The following is a 20,325-nucleotide window of genomic DNA, read 5'->3' on the forward strand; positions in this document are numbered from 1 at the left end:
AAATGTCATGCGGTACTAAAGATCACTGTTTTTTCAGCGCAGCCTACTGTATAGTCGTAGGGTGGTAAATAGGGGCAAGTCAAGAGTTGTTTTTTGGCTCTCTGCTTTTATGAGCCCATTATGACAGCTCTTCAGAGCAAAGTGCCAGCATGGCACTGTAACATTTGATGCCATCTCCGAGATTAATGGAGCTTACTGGAGTTATCAGGTTTGCTCCAGAACACTTCTGGAGCGATCCGGTCAATGAGATTTTTTGTACAAAAAAAAATGGTTGATCTCTTAGGCATCGTCAAATGCAACGCTGCCATGTAAAAATAGCCTCATTATCTACTTAATCAATGAAGCTAAAAAGTTGGAGAAAGTTTTAGATAGGTACTCAAAGGGCTGGTAATTAAGGTCTTAGCAATTAAGGTTACAGACCGATTTAGTCGGTAGCTTATTTTGGTGCCAGATCTGAAGGGGGTGAAAGCCAATACGGAGTATCATCTACGTTAACATGGACCTGTAAGAATAGTTGGATTTTCTTTGGCGGGTTGTTTTATGGGAAAACAAATTCCAGAGAACCTGCTTGGCCGGTTGACTTTGGTAAACAGTCATGGGTATAAACAGTCTTGATTCGGTTGACTTTACCCGTCTTGATCTTACCGTTCTTTCCCTGCTCAAAGATTCACCATTGAACTATTTGAGTAACGACCGAATTATCTAGGTTAGTATGCTCTTAAAAGCATAGGCTAACAAATCAGATCACCTCGTACTTTTTTTGCTGTTACATCGCATTTCTTTTTATTACCTTAAATATATTTTTCGAAACTTAAGACGTCTAACTGGTGTATAGATCCCTTCAAATGATTTGGCTGCACCCTGGCCTTACAAGTTATTTGTTTTATAGAAATGCGGCTTCAAATCCAATCATGGGAAATTATTTAGATTTTTTTTTTTTTTTTTTTTTGCTCTAAAGTTGCTCTTATAATGTCTAGAATGATTAAATAGACTGTATGTTGGCCATCAGTTTGTAGTGTAAGATTCTTCCTGTATTTATTTGTATTGCGCATCAGTTTCTTTTGCATTCAGTAGCCTACCATTAAAACATTAAATAACAATTTTATGTTATGATTATTTCCAGTAAAGCTTCTAGTAAAGCTAAAATAATAAATTAGCTATGAAAAAGCGGGGCTGGTCCTCAAGTGAATGAACTCTGTAACTGCTTACTGTACATAAAACTTGGAGCCTGGCAACCGCCTCCCCTAAAAATTTCCCTGGAAAGTATACCTCGAAAATCCCCCTCCCGTGGAAATTCCCCCACAAGTAAAATTGAACAGCCACAGAAAAACTACAAAATAGGTATCTCAAAATGTCAGTCAGATGTCCTAAGGGGTAACAAAAGAACCAAATTTAAAAATAGGTTCTAGGACAGAGGCTGGTTGGTCTGCAATCACTTTCAACTTAAAAAAAAAAAAAAAAAAAAAAAAAAAAACTAGAACTCTCAATTTCCGATCGAATGAGCATCCTCCGAAATTTTTACGACCACGAGGGGAGGTTGGGGATGAGGGGGGCAGTCCCCCTCCTATACGGAATAAACTCTGTTCGTTTTGGGGTTTAATGTTACTCTTTACCTTCATAATAACGGCGTAGACTAGAAATGTTCCTGGAAATTAAGAGGGATTGTATATCAATTTTTTCCTCCATCCCCACTTCCTTAGAACCAATTCTGCATTTATCTGAATGTTAAGAGAGTTAGGATGTTTTGACATTAAAAGACACCCTTTGAGACATCTCCCCCTCCCTAACTACTGTGGAGGTTTCAAGCTCTCATCTACAAAATCTTGGGCTTTTGTATTTTTTTTTAAAAGAAAAGATCACAAATGTGTGTTGTTTTTTATTTTTATTTATTTTATTTTTTTTTTTGTTTACCCCAGGGATGATCGTATCAAATAAAGAATCCTAGAAGATCAGGAGAGGACTCTTTGGGATAAAAATTTAAATTTTTAGTGTCCTTTTATGTAACCAATCAGTTTGGAGGACAACTAGCCCCCTTCCCATGCCCCCTTGTTCCCCTGATTGAGATTTTGAGATAGCCATTTGGTTCAGCATAATTGAAGTCAGGTGCAATAAATTTGCTGTAAGACTACAGCGTAAAGAGCGAGGGTTGAGAAAGGGTTAGCCTTCCTTATATACGGAATAATTCTGCTCGTTTTAGAGTTTTAATATTGCTCCTTGCTTTCAGTTGATTTTTTTTTTTTTTTTTTAATTGCAATTGGGGGTTAGATCAAAACTCGAGCAGTTTGATCAAATATGGATTTTAGCATGCTACCACGACACGACGGTTAGACCAGACGAACTTAGCAAAATTTGGGGATCAAATTAGAATTCATGGTTGTAACCTTATGGCTGGAAAAGAGTCCAATGTGGTATTATTGTTTTATGAGTTTTGTAAATACGTAAGAAACTTACACAGTAAATCATTATATGTACAATTGAATGATGGGAGACCGCAGGCGTGGACATAAATTTGGAAGAAGGCTCATTGGCGCAAGCAGTCGGTTTGGGAGCAAACAATAGACTGAAGAAATTCTGGCTGAGGTCAGACCGTCAGACCCATAATCGTGGAGAGGGAGTTGGTCCAGAATCTTGTCACCAGCACATCTAACAGAGAAAGTTGTCTGATCTTGAAAAAACTTAATGAGGACAAAGAGCTAATATCCTAATTGTACTTTTTGGAATTTCTAGATGCAGTTTGACCTCTACAGGGGGAGGGGTCCCCATCGCATCAAGACTAAACAAAAGAAAAATGTTTTAAGCTTTGAAAGTTAGGGATCTTTTCACAACCATATCTAGGATTTTTTTTCGGGGGGGGGGGGAACTAAAAAACGCATAAAAAAATTTATATACATTTTTGTTACGTTTTTTAGTAGTCGGACTAACATTTAGGGGGGAGGGGGTTCAAACACCCTAACCCCCCTGGATACGGCCTTGGGTCTTACATTGTCAAAATCGCACAGAATATAAAGTAATATCTTCGAAAACCTGTGATTTAAATATTGAATATCTCTTCTAGCTTTCCGGGAAATTCCCACATTCATGTTTTTTTTTATGAAATTGACACGGGGTTGTGGGGTTAATGTATTTTTAAAATTAAGGGGTGGGCAATTTTGTTGGTTTTTCCGATTATTTTTTCAATGAAAATCCATTTTCTGTATAATTTATTCTATATTTTTAGAAAACTTGCGTAACTTCTTCAGTGTCTTTGCCTAAGCTAGATGGAGATCGTTTTTAGGTTTTATTGTGCATACTTAAAAAACCTAAAACGAACAAAAATTGTTTTTTTTTCTAATGGAAGTAAATTGCGAACTGGAAACTAAAAACCAGCAAAAATTTTTGCTTCGTAGTTTATGCAGTATATATTTGCGAAATCGGTTTAAATAATCTGACTCGTGATATCTCCCTATGCTTATATAATTCTGAAAAACTGGCGCTTTACTGAAAACACAAAAAGACGCAACAAAACAGGATTGGGAGCAGAAAATTCGACAAGTAACCTTATAGAAAAAAAAGACTAATTTAAATGGCTCTCAATAATCTTTCACCAGCTATGGAACAATAAATGTCTATGCAATTTAATTCGCAAAAAAATTCAATGAAGTTCAGTTTTCAGTAAAGCGCTAGTTTTTCAGAATTCTATAAATATATGAAGATATCATGGTCGGTTTATTTGAACTAATTTTGCAAATATGTGTCGCATCAACTGCTAAGCAATAAATTTGTTCGTTTTACGTTTCAACTTTGCTCTTTACTTCCATCAGAAAAAAAAAACTTTTTTTTAATTCCCCCCCCCCCCTTGAGGAATACTCGTTTGACTTGCTCCGTATGAGTCTAGTCACAATTTCAGATACACTAATGGACCTTTGAAATTTTCTAGAATTTTCTTCCGCCACGAAGAAATTTATAAAAAAAAACCTGGGGATGGGAACCCGCCAATACCTTTTTACCTGCCATTCATAAAGATTGTTTTTAACCCCCCCCCCCCTTCTTCTCACATTTACTTCCATTTTGTAATTATTGTAATTATTATTTCTTGAAGATTCACATTTTGCTACTGTCTACAGGTTTCATGCCCCCTCCCCCAACAAAAAGAAACAAAAAGACTGAAACCTAATACATTCTGAAAGTGTCAAAAATTCATTGCGAACAGAAATTCATTTTCTTTGTTGATTTTTTTTTTTATTTTTCATTATCAGTATTAGTGCATTGTATTTTCATCTAAATTTAGGAGTCTGCGCATTTCATTTACAAGTTTAGAGAACATTCCTTTGCTTACTAACTTGGAATGAAAAAAAAAATCAAAATATGCTGTAATTTCTTAACTAGTTAAGAAATTACAGAGTTACATCTTTATTTTTTGTTCGGATGTGTTTTTTTTTTTATTTTTAACCCTCTTATTTTTATTTCAAACTAGCTTCACACTTGGGCTCATATTGTGTTGACCTAATATATGGAAATTTTCTATGTATGTATATTTTACGAGATACAAATATCTTTTTTGGGCTTTTTCCTTACGAAAAATCCTTACGAAACTAGCGGTGAAAAAGAAGAGAAGAAGCAAGAATGAAAAAAGGACAACACATCCCATGTACAACGGCGGTTTTCTTTGTTGTTCAAGGTGGGGTTGTCAGTCTCCTGCGTGTGGTTTTCGGCAATGGCGATTCCAATGGTGTACTTTTCGTTTAAATCCAACGCCATTTTAGAGAGGTTTAAGGCTATTTCACGAAACTCCCAAACAATGTTATTTCAAATAACATTTTACTAAGAAGACTCGTCGAAAAAATAGACACAATTCCTGAGTCTGCAACAAATGGTAATGTTTTCCAAGTAGACGGTTTTTCTGAAATGCGTTTCTAAATTTTTGGCTACTATGGGCCGTGGTTCTGTCTGTACTAGGTTGCAGCTGTCGCTGAAACCATGATTTTACGCGACCATAATTACGCTTGTATAATATGTCGTTTTATTTTAGTCATCAATATTTTTTCAAATTTATAATGTCCCTATCAATTACTGTAGATACGACCTTTGGATAGAATTGGGCGCTGAAGTTCAGTCCTCATTTACCTCCCGTGTCAGGCCTATAAGAAATGATGCTTGGCCAACTAAATAATCCATTATGGAGAGACTCACTAAATTCACTTCCTTAACGTATTATAATTTGGTTAGGTCTATGATCATTCACATTTTCCTTTTAACCTTGATATGGACTCTCTTAACTTCAAACTGTTCTCTCGATTTCAGATCTTAGACTTGGAGTAGAAAGAGTAAACATGATATTTTTACCCTAGTCCCATTTCCCTTGGAATTAGACATTTTTAAGTTTTTGGCATGCAAGCCGTGCTAGGAAATAGAACTCCAAAAATAATTTATTTCTGTTGATATTTTTAAAACCCCCCATGGATGCTTTGCCATAAGAGCATTTTGAGCATATATATATATATATATATATATATATATATATATATATATATATATATATATAGCACTTTTAAAAAGGTTCTGAGTGTAATTACACGGTCCTTGTGTTTCAGGAATCGTTCTTAAAGGATTGGGACAAAAGGTCGAACTTCAGCGTAAAGAGCGGGGTATTGAAGAGGAGGTAGCCCCCCTCAGATACAGATTAAGTTTGGTTTGTTATAAGTTTTAATGTTGCTCATTACTTTCAGTAGAAAAAAACTAGTTCTTTTTATTTAATTCTGATTCTTTTTCAAATAATCCCAGGAAATCCTCCCACTTTTCGTGAAAAATTCCTACACCAAACATTCCTCCATAGGAAGTTCCTCCCGCTTAAAATTTTCCCTCCGGGAAATTACCCCAGGACAATTTCATCCTCGCTGTGAACTCCCCTTAGAAATTTTCTTGCTTATGATTCCGCCAGAAAAATACTCCTTAGCTTACTTTCACCTGAGGAAAGACTTGTTTTTATTTAATTTCTGATTTTTTTTCAGGTCACCCCCCCTCTATATGGAACATATTTTCCGGAAATCCCCCCCTCCCTAATGGAGAGTTTCTCCCGCCGAAAATACCCCGCGGATAATTTCTTCTGGTGATAATTCTCCCATGGAGAATGTCTCCCGTGAGAAATCCCCCCCCCCCAAAGTAAAACCTCCTCAGAGAGCATCTCCATATGTAAAATGAAGTTGCCAACGAGAAAGTAAGACAAATAAAACTAATTTCATATATGCATTCTGGCAAAGTCCCCTCGTGTAAAATTTCCCCTGAAAAGGTCACCCCATACCTCCATCCCAATGGGAAATTCACCCCGTAGAAAATTAATATTCTACGGGGGGAATTAATAAGTCCCCTCTGGCAAAGTCCCCTCGTGTAAAATTTCCCCTGAAAAGGTCACCCCATACCTCCATCCCAATGGGAAATTCACCCCGTAGAAAATTAATCCCCAGAAATCCCCCCCCCCGCGGAAAAATGTCGGTAGGCTATACTTCTCAATAACAGATACTATTTGTTAATAATGGGCAAATTTCATAACTTGTGGTCCTTCCTCTTGGGGCTCTGGGGGGTTGTGTCATCCCTAAAGACATAGTTATTAGATCTTTCAACTATACTGAACAGAATTGCCTTCTCAAAATTTTCATCGGACTATTTTGGTTAAAAAAGGGCGTGGGAGTTACCCTCCAATTTTTTGCTCGCTTAAAAAGGGCACTAGAACTTTTATTTCAAATGAGCACTCTCCCAATCTCCTAGGACTATTGGTTTGATACGATCGCCCCTGGGAAGAACAAAGAATGAAGATAAGATAAAAAGAACACGTATCCGTGATCTTTCTTCTGGCAAAAGATACAAAATTCCACATTTTTAAAGATGGGGGCTCAAAAACTCTGCAGTAGGATTCTCCAATACACTGAATCCGACGGTGGAATTTTCAATAAGATTCCTTGATTTTTGGGAGATGTCTCCTCGCTTTTTCGAAAATCAAGCAAATTTTTTTCAGGCTCGTAGCTTTTGATGGGTAACATTAAACTAAATGAGATTTATATATTTGGAATCAGCATAAAAAACTAATTCTTTTAATGCATCTATTGTTACCAAAATTCTTTTTTTAGAGTTTCGGTTACTTTTGGGCAAAGTCGCTCCTTGTTTACAGTTTGATCCACGAACTGTTTGATCCTATTTTCCTTAAAAATCTTTTGAACCCCCGCCTAAAAGTTCAATAAAAGTTGTAACTATGTTTGTATACACACATACATCCACACACACACACACACATATATATATATATATATATATATATATATATATATATATATATATATATATATATATATATATATATATATATATATATATATATATATATATATATATACAAAATATATAATGACGAAGCTATTTTACATATATGGTGTCTCAAGATCTTCTTAATCCTTAACCTGTTTTAACCTGTTTTAATTGACTTTTAATTAGTAGCTAAATCATCTCGAGTGTTTTCATTAATTGAAAAGGTAAATAATTTTTTCCGACCGAATTACACTTATTTTTCCCTTCTGTGAAAGAATCGAACGAAGGAGAGTACAGTTATCTCTCCGTTCGTGTTATTCCTGATGGCGTTTCTTTGGCAGTATTTTCTCCAGCCCCAGGTAGAAGCCAATTCCAAGGGAAGCTGGAGATGACGTAAATACACACCTTGCCAATCGAGGTTCGCGATCACCTCTGGAATACCTTTTCCCTTTTCTTGAGGAATTCTCCCGTCAGTGTTCTATTTTTGGTCGTTCCTGACGGAACTATTTTTGAGTTCCCGAGCCAAGCCTAAGTGAACAGAAGCTCTTGGACCTGTGGATCTGGAATTGGAGTTGGGAATTATTTTGGGACCCCCTGTTTCGAGGTTCGGAAATAACCTACTCACAGGTTGGTACGGTGCAAATCAAAAAGGATTCTTGGCTAAGTAAACAGAGAGAATGTGTAGTATAGTACTTGTTGGACCAACATGTTTGCTGTCCAAAATAAAAACACACTAATGACATTGTGTTTTATATGTGTAGAGGGATTTTTAGTTTTTGAATGACCAACAAATGAAAGCAAACAGTATTAATATAGAAACAAGGTTTTCAAGATTAGAAACACAGTTTTCTCAAAGCTTAATAGTCCAGTTATATTGTTCATCTTAGTTGCTAAATTACTTTGGGGATAGAGTAGTAAAACAAATAAAAAGCTTATCGTCTGAAAAATACACTTATCTGAGGATGCCTAGAAAAATACAGCTAAAAGGAAAAGCACCTACCTTTTCCAGTTCATGATTTTGACATGAAGAGTTTATTCTGATTAAAAAAATATAGTTTGCTTTCAGAAGCTTTGAAGATTTAGTTGGCCTCAATTGTATATTTTCCGGATCGTCCTATTCCAATTGAATGGGCGGTCTTAAAGTCTAGTTCAGGGCAAAGTAAATGAATTCAGATCAGGAAAAACTGATCAAATAGATTATTTGGAATGAAAGAAAAACTATAGATGGAAAGAATTCAAATAAGCGAGCAATTAATGTATTATATATATATATCTTTCATGTTCAGGACTCGAAGCGACTCTAAGGACTCAAGTGACATATTTTTTTTTAATATTCTCCACATGTTTAACCTGAATTCTAAAGGCCTGAATTGTCAACAGCACAAGCACAGACCAGGCCGGCTGTCATACATCTCAAAACTGAGTACCTACACTTTTTTCGTCTCTTTATGTTCTTGGCTTATCCCGAGTCCGCCTAGGCTTATGCCCCTAGCGTGTGAAATGCGCACATCAAGTTTTTGCAAATGTGAGGAAGGGTGCAACACTTTGAAAATTAGTTTTCATCAATTGAGAATAATGCAAAACTGTAGAGCTTACTTCTAAGGTAGAGGGGCAGATGTTTAGACTACTTTCCTCCCAGAGCAAATGCCCTTGTTTACATCTTGTTCTTGTAATTAATTAAATAAAAAAAACAAGTTTTTTTAACTGAAAGTAAGGAGCGACATTAAAACTTAAAACGAACAGAAATTATTCCGTATATGAAAGGGGCTGTCCCCTCATCAACGCTTCACTCTTTACGCTAAAGTTTTTTACTGTTACAAAAAATAGAGTTGTGAGAAAGTCAAACTTTAGCGTAAAGAGGGAGGTATAGAGGAGGGAATAACCCCTTTCATATACGGAATAATTTCTTTTCGTTTTTAGTTTTAATGTCGCTCCTTACTTTCAGTTATAAAAACTTTTTTTTATTTAATTTCTGAATGTTTTTGAATAAATGTAGGTTTTGATCTTGGCTCACAGTACATGAATAATTAATAAGGGCGGATCCAGGATTTTTTTTCGGGGGGGGGGGGGGGGGGTTTACTAACTTTTGACTCAGTTTTTGACTAATTTTACTGATTTTTACCTAGGTTTTACTAATTGTCAACTTATTTTCGACTCGGTCAAAAATTTCGGAGGGGGGGGGGGTTCAAACCGGGTACCCCCCCCCTGGATACGACCTTGATAATTAAAGCAAAATTTTCATATCAATTTACTTTTATTTGGTTAAATGGCTTTCTCGAAACTTGTTTCATTTTATTTACGAACGTTTTTATTAGTAATAAATATACGTAACTTACGAATTAACTTACGTAACGAACTTCTATATTCATATATTTTTAATACGTATATTAGGGGGTTCGCCCCCTAGTCAATACCTTGCTCTTTAAGCGAAAGTTCAAATTTTGTTCCAATTCTTTAAAAATGACCGCTTAATCACAAACGCCGTTAATTAGAATAAATAGCTCTTATGAAAGTACTAAAAAATCTTTGGCTTAAAGAGTGAGGTATTGACTAGGGGGTGAACCCAATCATATATGTAATATTTTCTGTTCGTTTAAAGTTTTGATGTTGCTGCTGTTGCAGTTGAAAAACTTGTTTTTTTTATATTTAATTTCTGATCTTTTTTTCAGTAATGCTGGGAAGTCCGGCGTCCCCTTCATAACAATGTCCCTTCCCCCATGGAAACTTCCTTCATGGAAATATCCTCCTACATAACCCCTGACCCCAGGCACGTACGCAGGAATTTGTTTCTGGGGGGGGGGGGGCAATTTGTTTCGGGGGGGAATCCTTCAAACCCATTATTCTGTGAGAAAAATCAGAAAATTATGGGAAAATGAAAAAAATCGTGAGATTTCGGGGGGCCCGGGACCGGAGGCCCCCCAGCGTCCGTCCCTGCCCGACCCCCCCCCCCACAACCAGGAAATATCTCCCCTAAAAACGTCTGTACTGTATACTTCCCAATAACCAATACTATATGTTAACGGGTAAAGTTCGTAACTTTCAGCCCTCCTCCCGGGAACTTTGGGGGATTAAGTCATCCTTAAAGACATACTTATATTATTTTCGAACATGCTGAACAACATGGCTATCTAAAAATATTGATCAGGTGACTTTGGGAAAACAAGGAGCGTGGGAGGGGGCCTAGTTGCCCTCCATTTTTTTTAGTCACTTAAAAAGGGCACTAGAACTTTTAATTTCAATTCATATGAGCCCTCCCACGATATTCTAGGACCACTGGGTCGATACGATCACCCCTGGGGAAAAAAATAATAAATAAAAAGAAACACGCACCCGTGATCTTTCTTCTGGCAAAAAATGCAAAATTCCACATTTTTGTAGATAGGAGCTTGAAACCTCTACAGTAGGGTTCTCTGATACGTGGAATATGATGGTGTGATTTTCATTCAGGTTCTATAACTTTTAGGGGGTCTTTCTCCCTTTTTTCGAAAATCACCCAAATTTTCTCAGGCGCGTAGCTTTTGATAAGAAGCATCAAACTTGATGAAACTTATATATTTGAAATCAGCATTAAAATCCAATTCTTTTAATGCATCTATTTGTATCAAAATACCGTTTTCTAGAGTTTCGGTTACCATTTAGCCGGGTCCCAATAACCAATACTAGGCTATATGTTAACATTAGGTAAAGTTCATAACTTTCAGCCCTCCTTCTGGGGGCTTCGAGGGATTAAGTCATCCTAAAAGACATAGTTATTATATTTTCGACCAGGCTAAACAAAATGACTATCTCAAAATTTTGATCGGGTGATTTTGGGAAAAAAATGAGCGTTGGAGGGGGCCTAGTTGCCCTCCATTTTTTTGTCACTTAAAAAGGGAACTATAACTTTAAGTTTCCGTTCCAATGAGTCCTCCCAAGGTATTATAGAACCCCTGGGTCGATACGATCACCCCTGGGAAAAAAAACAAAAAAAAACGAATGAACACGCATCCGTGATCTTTCTTCTTGAAAAAAATGGAAAATTCCACATTTTTGTAGATAGGAGCTTGAAACCTCTAGAGTAGGGTTCTCTTGTACGCTGAATATGATGGTGTGATTTTCATTAAGGTTCTATAACTTTTAGGGGGTCTTTCTCCCTTTTTTCGAAAATCAGCCAAATTTTCTCAGGCGCGTAACTTTTGATAGGTAAGACTAAACTTGATGAAACATATATATATTTGAAATCAGAATTAATATCTGATTCTTTTGATGTATCTATTGGTATCAAAATTCCGTTTTTTAGAGTTTCGGTTACCATTGAGCCGGGTCGCTCCTTACTTACAGTTCGTTACCACGAACTGTTTGATTTGAAGCTGGCTTTTAACAATCCTCTATATTAAATATATCCTCTATATTAAATAATTTTCTATATTAATATTTATTATATTAAAAAAGTATTCTTACTTTTTAACCAACGAGCTGTAGAACAACATTCTTTTCGATTAATAGTGGCCACTTCCCCCCCCCCCTTAATAGTATTTTAGGAGTGGCTCTGGCCCCAACTCAATTAAAAAGAAGCTAAGTTCCCATTTTTTTTTCTTTTATTTACTCGATTCAAATTTGTATTGGCAATTCGGTTTGGGATTATGGAACGCCTAGCTATAGCTTCGAATTGTCCTTGCTCTGAAGTATCAGATTTTGGATTCCCATAAAAAAAAAGTTTTAATATGCCGGACAGGAAAAAAGATGCAATTAGGAAGGCTCATTAATTGGATTCGCCGAGACAGTTGAGAATCTAATGCCTCCATATAAAGCAGATGTGAAGAAATTCCGAAGGAGAGTTTCGGATAATTTAATGTTGTCTTAATTCAACTAAGATCTGCGTCTATTTCATCAACTGAATTAATGTTTTCCCTCTATTCTTGCTAAGAATTGTAACATTCTTTCCTTTCATAAAATGTGCATCTTTTTTATGTGATCATTGTCTTTTTTCGTTTAATGTGATGGATGTATGTGTACTTGAAAGTAAAAGCATAATCGACAGGGAGCTCACTGGATACTTTTGTGTTGCTAAAAGGCACGGAGGCAGTAGGTTGGAGGCAAAGAGGGGACTCATCTGGGTTCCTGTTAATTTCCTTATGTTCCGCATTTTAAAAGAAAATTAATGAAACAAGAAGGGTAGATAAATAAAATGATCTAAGTGAATTTTTTGCTAGGCCTTGAAGACACATTTTAGACAAAATCAAGTCAACTTTACGCTTGACCCTTCATGTTGGCACATATTGGTTCTGATGCCAACAACTGTGGCATTTGTGATTGCATCTTTTCACACTCGTGGAAGAAACCAACCATTGGTAAAAAAAAAAAAAAAACCTGGACATCTACCGTCAATTTAGAGCTAGAATAACTTCAAGGTTTTACTAGAATAACTTCAACCCTTACCCCTCTTATAAGACCCTCAGAAACTTCCTTACGTTGCTTTTATCTTTTTGCGTCTCGCGCAAGTTATTTTAAGACGAAAATTATCGCGGTTTCAATAAAGTCGAATTGAAGTGGAACGCAAATAAACAAGAAGTAATAAACATACTTAGTTTTTATGTAGCATTCTGCATTGATCCTAACCCATATTATTTCATTCCTTTGATACCAACATTGATTGTAATTATTTTGGCTAGCTGTCTGATCTTCAGAATTTATTTTGTGCTCTTTACTAAATAGATGAAAAGTGTACTAAAGTAAGGGTATGCAAACTAGGGGCTATATGCAACCCGTCATAGTATATTATGTGGCTGGTAGACAAATATCCCTTGCTCCTTGTCATCATTACTTAATATTATTTTGTCTTGGATTATGTTTTCCCAGATATTTCTGATAATTTTTCGGAGTATTTGGAATATATACCCACTTTTAACAGTTCCTCGATAATTATGCATTGTAAAATACTGTGTGATATTAAGCTTGGAAAACATTATGTAAACTATTGCAAAATAATAACCTTAGAAACTGTTTCGCTTTAAATGAAATAGATTGTATTTGTTTTCATTTAGTGTGAAAGTCAAATCCATAATACATGATTATATATTGTCATTAATTTATATATTGTTGTCATTAAAGTATATATAATATTTGTGGCTACCATTGGCAATGAAGGCTGCAATATTGCCCTCTGTAGAAAATATTCGTCCGTCGGTGTACTAGAGCATCCCCTCTCGACTATTTTACTGTTCCTATTCCACGTTGGTCATCTAACGACCTCTTATAGCACAAATAGTGTGGGTCTAATAATCTGTTTTATGATCAAAGCTTCATAATCTCATCAACTACTGATTGACGAATCCTTCTTCATTTTTCCAAGTTTTTACTTCTTATTTGTATGTACAATTCTATATTTGTTTAATTGAAATTCGAAATAAATCGATTTGAGGTTCTTTCGTGCAAAAGCGCTTAATTTCTTATGAGCTACTGTGACCCACTGTCCACGAGATCGTGACACTCCCGGGGGTCCTCTCTTCCAGGTTGAGATACGATGTGTTATAAAAATATAGACCTGTAGCTTAGTACGATCTTGTGTTTTGCTCCAGAACCTGAAAGGTCTACTTTATATTTTGACGTCAGTATTGCCATGGACACTAATTAAAAAGCTTGTAAATACACATTTATCGAATTTATCATCATTTTATATGAAGTTTTTACTGTGTTGCTATCGTTGATTATAATAAGTTTTTCTTCTTTTTATTTTCTTACCATTAACGAATGGGAAAATGTCGAATTAAATATCTTAGTTAAATTCAGTTATTAATGAATAGACACGAAGATGGACACATCTTAGGCTTTGCTGGTCGATACTTTCTTTAAACACAGCAAAATGATAAAGACATTGCTGTTGCAATTAGAGGTGGTTTTAGGGGGGAGGGGGGGGGGGCAGAGGGAGCACTTGCCCCTGGTGCAGAAATTTTAGGGATGCAAAATTTCAAAATAAATAGTTTAACATTTGTAATTATTTTTTAATTTTGAAGTTTTATCAAGCAGTTCGTGGTAACGAACTGTAAGTAAGGAGCAACACGGCTCAATAGTAACCGAAACTCTAAAAACAGAATTTCGATATCACTTGATCTATCAAAATAATTGGCTTATTATGCAGATTCCAAATATTTAAGATTCATCATGCTTAGTGCTACCCATAAAAAGCTACGAGCCTGAGAAGATTTGCTGTATTTTTGAAAAAAAGGAGGAAACACCCCCTAAAAGTCAAAGAATTTCCATAAAAATCAAACCATTACATTGAGCTTATCAGAGAACTCTTCTGTAGAGGTTTCAAGCTCATATCTCCAAAAATGTGGAATTTGTATTTTTGCCAGAAGAAAGATTACGGATGCGTGTTTATTTGTTTTATTGTTTTTTCCCATGGGGTGATCGTATCGAACCAATGGTCCTAGAACATCCGGCGAGGGCCCATCTGAACGGAAATTAGAAGTTCTAGTGCCCTTTATGAGTGACCAAAAAGATTTCAGGGCAACTAGGCCCCTTCCCAAGCCCGTTTTCCCCCAAAAATTTTGGAAATTTTGATTGAAATTTTGAGATAGTCATTTTGTTCAGCATAGTTGGAAGGTCTCTAAAGTATGTCTTTGAAGATAACATGAACCCTCCAAAGCCCTGGGGATAGGACTTTAAGTTATAAAATTTGTCCATTGTTTACCTATGATATTTGTTATTGGGAAGCATACAGACATACATTCCTATACGAAATTTTTTTCTTACTTTCTCTTTGTCAACTCAACTCGGAGTTTTCAGCGTGTTTTAATTTCCGGTAAAAAATTTCATGGAAGGGGGGATTTCTAGAGTGGTCGGAAAAACGATTCGAGCTTTGTCTTTTTTCAAATGAAAGTATGCTAAGGACAATTTTTCAGGCTGAATCGTCTGCAAGAAACTTCACGAGGGGGGGATTTTCAGAGAGGATCGGATTGTCCGGAAGGGATTTTAAGGAGGAGGGTGTATTTTTCGTGGGAGGAACTTTCTATTGAGGTATTTCCCGTGAGAGGGGGGGGGAGGTGGATTTTTCATAAAGGGTGAGCCAGATTTACCGGTATTATTTAAAACGAGAAAAAATTAAATAAAAAAAACAATTTTTTCCACTGAAAGTAAGGAGGAACGTTAAAACTCAAAACAAACAGAAATTATTCCTTATGTGAAGGGGACACCCCCTCCTCAATACCTCACCCTTTGACGGTTTGTCCCAATTTTTCAAGAACGACTCTTGAAACACAAGGGCCGTTGAATTAGAATAGGAAGCTTTTTTAAAGCTAAAAACTTTAGCGTGAAGATTAAGGTACTATTTAGAACAAGGTATTTCTACTTGGACGATACTTGGAGGAATTAAGAAAGTAGGGGTTATATCACTCTATTTTAAAATGGTGAGGCGTTGAAAATCAGTACTTACAGGTTTTGAGACATGCCAAGATAAATAAGTTAAAATTAGCGAATGAGCCATCCAATCAAGTTTCTATCGCAAATTTTTGTCGCGATGTACCGTGTAAGAAAATGGAAATATCATGTCTCATCCTGGTTAAAATATAATTTTCGGCTATTTTGGCCGTTGTGTCTATTTGCCCGCGCATAAGAGTTTTTGCTTACAATGAATCCGAAAATAAAGTTTCATTTAGATTTTTAACAGGTCCGAAAGGTTCACCCCTTTCTGAGAACTAGGCTAATTTTATTTTTATCAAAGAAATTTAATGGTGGATCCTACAGTAATAATTATTGTTGTTGTTTTTGTCAAAACACACAGGAAATATGTAATTAATTAATTTTTCCGAATCTGAATACTTCAATTTTACTTACTGTTTTCGTATAATCGCTTCAGCAACCCTAACATAGGTTCTGCTGTAATGCACGTTTTACAGATGAATCCTCAGCTTCCTCTTGATTAGGAAATAATCATTTAAAAAGATGCAAATGAATATTCTTAAAATGTCTTTGATTAATCCGTGGGAGATTTTTCTTTCGCTTTTTTGTTTTGTACTGCGGTTAGTTACTAGTTGTTTTTTTTTCTAGCCTTGAGCCAAGATGCGCTTTTTGAGCCTCACAGTAGTGTACTCTTATCAAGCGAACATTATCGTACTTTTAATTGATATTGCATGCGCTGGTTCTCTTGGTTAAAAAAGCACTTGCTCTCAGGCTACTTTACTATATTGTTATTGTTTCCTTTTGTTTTTCGTTTTTTTAGATGTCTGGACATGCGGTAGTGATCTCAGTGAACCTGTGTTAGTTATAGCGGATTTTTTTTCAAACTTTATATTTAGTACGGATGCTGTGTGCCTGGTTTCAGGTAAATATAATGGCGTATTTAGTAATTGGTTTCTGAGAAAAGACAATGCTATTGAAAAATCAGATCCATTTAGAACCATGGTAACCATGAAAAAAAAACAACTTATAAAATGTTGACAATAAATTTTTTCTTAGAGGGGGGAGGCTGAAACTTCAAAAATATGTCTTTAGGTTTGAAGAGTTTTTGCTCACTTATCACATTTTGTAAGCAAGCCGCGGATCATGCGACTTCTTAAGTCTTGGAATGTTTCTTAGCTGTCCATTTCCTCCTCCCCTCATATAAGGCTTGTTTTCCGATGCCGGTTGGGTCATTGCACTGAATAGCATAATTCGAAAATACAGGTACGATTGGGCAATTTTCAACAGTAACAGAAAAAGAATAAATGGACGGTTTTACTCTTTATTGACTTCTACATGCAGTTTTATAGCCGGGCTTTCAATGCGAAGAAAGGGATGCTAACAGTTTTAGGGCACTATTTAGTCATTTGATTAGGGTAAAGTGCGTGTTTCTAACTTCTGCTTCCTATTTGAGTGGGGGCTCAAACCCCATACCCTCTACTCAGGTAGACCTTTTAGGTACGTGGCTTTGTAATTTGTAATCCCTTCTCCGCCGATCAAGTTCTTTTTTTCGTGCTTGTCTTTAAGTGAGTTTTTTCTGTTGCATAATGAAGTATCATTTATTTCCGTACGTTTCAGCAAGATAGAATAAAAATAAACAGATTACCCTGAAAAGTTTAGCCCTTAGCTAGTCGAATCCTGGTTACTGCAAACACAGTGTATTGCAAACAATGTACAAAAACTTGTCACATCGTTAACCATCTATTGGATTCGTGTAAAAAAAGAGAGAAGGAAACTGTACGTGGATGATGCCAGGATTGCAATTGCCTCTCAAATGGAAAGACAATTTCACAAAATTCAAATTGTTTGCTAGAGCGAAAATTTAATCAGATAATAAGTAGGATTTAAATTTCTTTGAAGACGGGTTATTACTGGAATGTTTTCTTAAACTGTTATGAACTTTCGATGATCTTTAGTCTTCTTCTTCATTTGGTATTATTCTAGTAAATAGGTTAGCAATTATCCCAAAAATTTAGATAAGAAAACGCAGTATTTTGAACACTGTTCTCGATATAAAAATAAATTAAACTTGTAAGCGCCAGAAGATTTTTATTGCAATCATTTTTAGAAGGCTTCGTATAGCTCGAGACCTAGAGTATTACTAAAAAAAAATGGAAAAATCAAAAATATACTAAGACATTAACAAAAGCAAAAATTTAAATAATAGTATTTGAGGTGGAAAAAAGAACTTCATAAAAAGCATCTGTTGAAATATCTACTCTAGGCCTACTGTGTAATTTCGTACCCATTTACTTTTGTTATTATGTTGAACCTCAAGGGAATCGCATAACAGGTCATCCCTCGTTTAGTGCTCATCTCGCATAAGGAAGATATATTTTGACCTAGTTTTAGGCTGATTGGCACCAATATCTTCCATTTCTTAGTGCCTGTTCTGCATTTCTTCCAGCTGTCTTTGTTACCGTTTGTATGTTTGCTTTCGTAGCAAGGAACTGGTTCTTCATATCAAAACATTTTCAAGTCGTCGCCCTCGTTTTTGGAGGTACGCCATGCATTCTATGCATCAATTGGGTAGACTTTCCGCGTGGGCAAGAGTAGCCAAATAAAAAAAAGCTATGCCGTTAAAAAAACAACATTAGCATCTGCAACCAAACACGTTGGATCACTGCGTAAGATGGAACCGGGTTCTTAACTTTTTTTATCCGTTTTCTTTTTGCATAAGATATTTAGATTCGCCATTGTAAAAATTCTGTTCTCGTGAAAAAAAAATCTTTGAATTAGTTTTAACACATAAGAGAAAGTATAATAGTTGCTACCTCATGACCAAGAGAGGCTAAATTCAATCAGAACTACGAAGCTGATTTTGTCAAACTGAGATTTAAAGCCTGCTTCCTAATATTCGATACTCTCAATCGATTCGTCCAATAGGCATTTGAGTACTTTTGTCTTATAGCCACCATACTCAAGATCTCGTATCGCGAATATGAGTCAATAACCGGTTTTATGGTCTTTATAACAGACTATATGAGCTTCGACTTGGTGGGAAACTACATTGTAGCTATAATTTAATTAAATAACTAGTTGGTATTTTGGTTAGGTTAGTTTAGGTTACGTATTTAATATTGTGCGGTCTGGGCGACCACCCCTTCCATGATTCTTTGTTGTAGTTTTCATACTTTTGTTGATAAAGTATTATATTTTCATCATATTTTAGGCACAAGTACCGGCATTTGTCCTACATCTCAAGATTCCTTGGTTCTCAAGACTTTTTTCCAGGCCTTTTTTTATGTTTATAAAACGTCCTGTATCTCACTTGAAGAAATAATTTAAATTTGGATCCCTTGACTTTATATATATATATATATATATATATATATATATATATATATATATATATATATATATATATATATATATATATATATATATATATATATATATATATATATATATATATATATATATATATAGAAGCAGCTTGTCGTCAATAGGAGCTCAAAAGCCCGATACAAATTTTCAGTTTCATTGCTATTCTATAAAGTTTGTGTTTTTTAACTTAGCTGAGTCGATAACGCCGAGCTTCAGCCATCAAAATCTTTCCTTGTTCTTTCGATCTCTTCTTGCATTGGGATATTGTTTGGCATAGAGACCAGTACCAATCAGTGTTGCCTGTCCTGATTATTCGTCACTAGTTTTATTAATCCATCACTTGATTTAGGGATGTTCTTCTTCTAAAGATTTCTAGTTTTTTTGGTGAAAAATAATAAATACTGCCAATAATAAACCTGCCAAAAATCATAAAATTAGTTTAGCGCGTTTAATAACTAATTTTTCATGAAATTCTTCTGTTTCTGGCACTTTCTAGATGTTCTACGGCATTTTCCAGATTTATACTTACAGATAGTATATTTTGAAATATCAATTGAGATATATTGAAATTACCCTTCTAATTATCAACTGCGTATATTTCGTGATTTCTAGAATGCTTTCTAGAATGCACTAGTCACACTTTCGCAAACATAATTGAGGGTGGGCGGTGTAACGACATTCGCATTTATAGTAGAATTTGTGCCGTTTTTAGTTTTAACGTCGCTTTTTACTTTCGTTTGGAAAATTGTCTTATTTGATTTTAATCTTTTAACTTTGATCTTACCGAATCATTAAAAGGCGCGTAAAAACTAAGGCGCGAAAAAGTTTGGTGGTATCAATTAATTGATGACGACTATCCTTTGGACATCTACTATGACAGTAATTACAGATCATTCTAATATTTTTGGTGGTATTTAAAGATTTTCGTGATTAGAGAAAAGCATTAATTGCTTCCCAAAATATATCTGTCTAGTCTACCATTCATTATCTCACAGCTAGCTCACCATAGTGTCCTTTATATATGGTAGTTCACCTAAAAAAATTGCCTAAAATAGTTTTAGTTCCATCATGCTTGACTTTTTCTTGCTTGCTCATTTACTTGAATTGTATAGCAAATACAGGCTCTGTACTTTGTCCAAGTCTTTTCTGCCTATTGTCTTTGAGAGCAAGATGTTGCTGATGTTGCAAGATGTCTCTTTGTATTTATGCTGCTTGAGAGGACATCGTAGTGACTCAGAGACACAAGCTTGTAAAAAACGGACAAATTTGTTATTGAATATACTTTAGGCCCTTTTCCCGCCCCAT

General features: G+C 35.5%; 2 protein-coding genes across 12 annotated transcripts in view; one reads left to right on the forward strand and one right to left on the reverse strand.

Moving 5' to 3' along the window:
* LOC148948647 (uncharacterized) overlaps positions 1-5,263 on the reverse strand; it is a 66,087-nt gene extending 60,824 nt beyond the window's left edge. For 3 of the 4 annotated variants that reach the window (XR_016142230.1, XR_016142233.1, XM_089094562.1), the window contains exon 1: positions 5,104-5,255. Coding sequence is in view for 1 of the 4 variants with exons in the window: in XM_089094562.1 (XP_088950688.1) it covers positions 5,104-5,154 (51 nt within the window). In the remaining 3 variants the exon portion in view is untranslated. Of the gene's footprint in view, positions 1-5,103 lie in introns of all 4 variants that reach the window. The other variant, XR_016142231.1, reaches the window with a different exon arrangement.
* Mef2 (myocyte enhancer factor 2) overlaps positions 1-20,325 on the forward strand; it is a 192,528-nt gene that overhangs the window by 119,396 nt on the left and 52,807 nt on the right. For 2 of the 8 annotated variants that reach the window (XM_089094554.1, XM_089094558.1), the window contains exon 1: positions 7,772-7,902. The exons of 4 other annotated variants lie outside the window; for them this stretch is intronic. The gene's annotated coding sequence lies outside the window, so the exon portion shown is untranslated. Of the gene's footprint in view, positions 1-7,771; positions 7,903-16,398; positions 16,577-20,325 lie in introns of those variants that run through there. 2 more of the 8 variants (XM_089094555.1, XM_089094559.1) reach the window with 2 other exon arrangements.

The sequence above is a fragment of the Artemia sp. Qi Xiang Cuo genome, chromosome 9, assembly GCF_049724085.1.
Source record: "Artemia sp. Qi Xiang Cuo chromosome 9, ASM4972408v1, whole genome shotgun sequence".
In the NCBI taxonomy this organism is placed as follows: Eukaryota; Metazoa; Arthropoda; class Branchiopoda; order Anostraca; family Artemiidae; genus Artemia; species Artemia sp. Qi Xiang Cuo.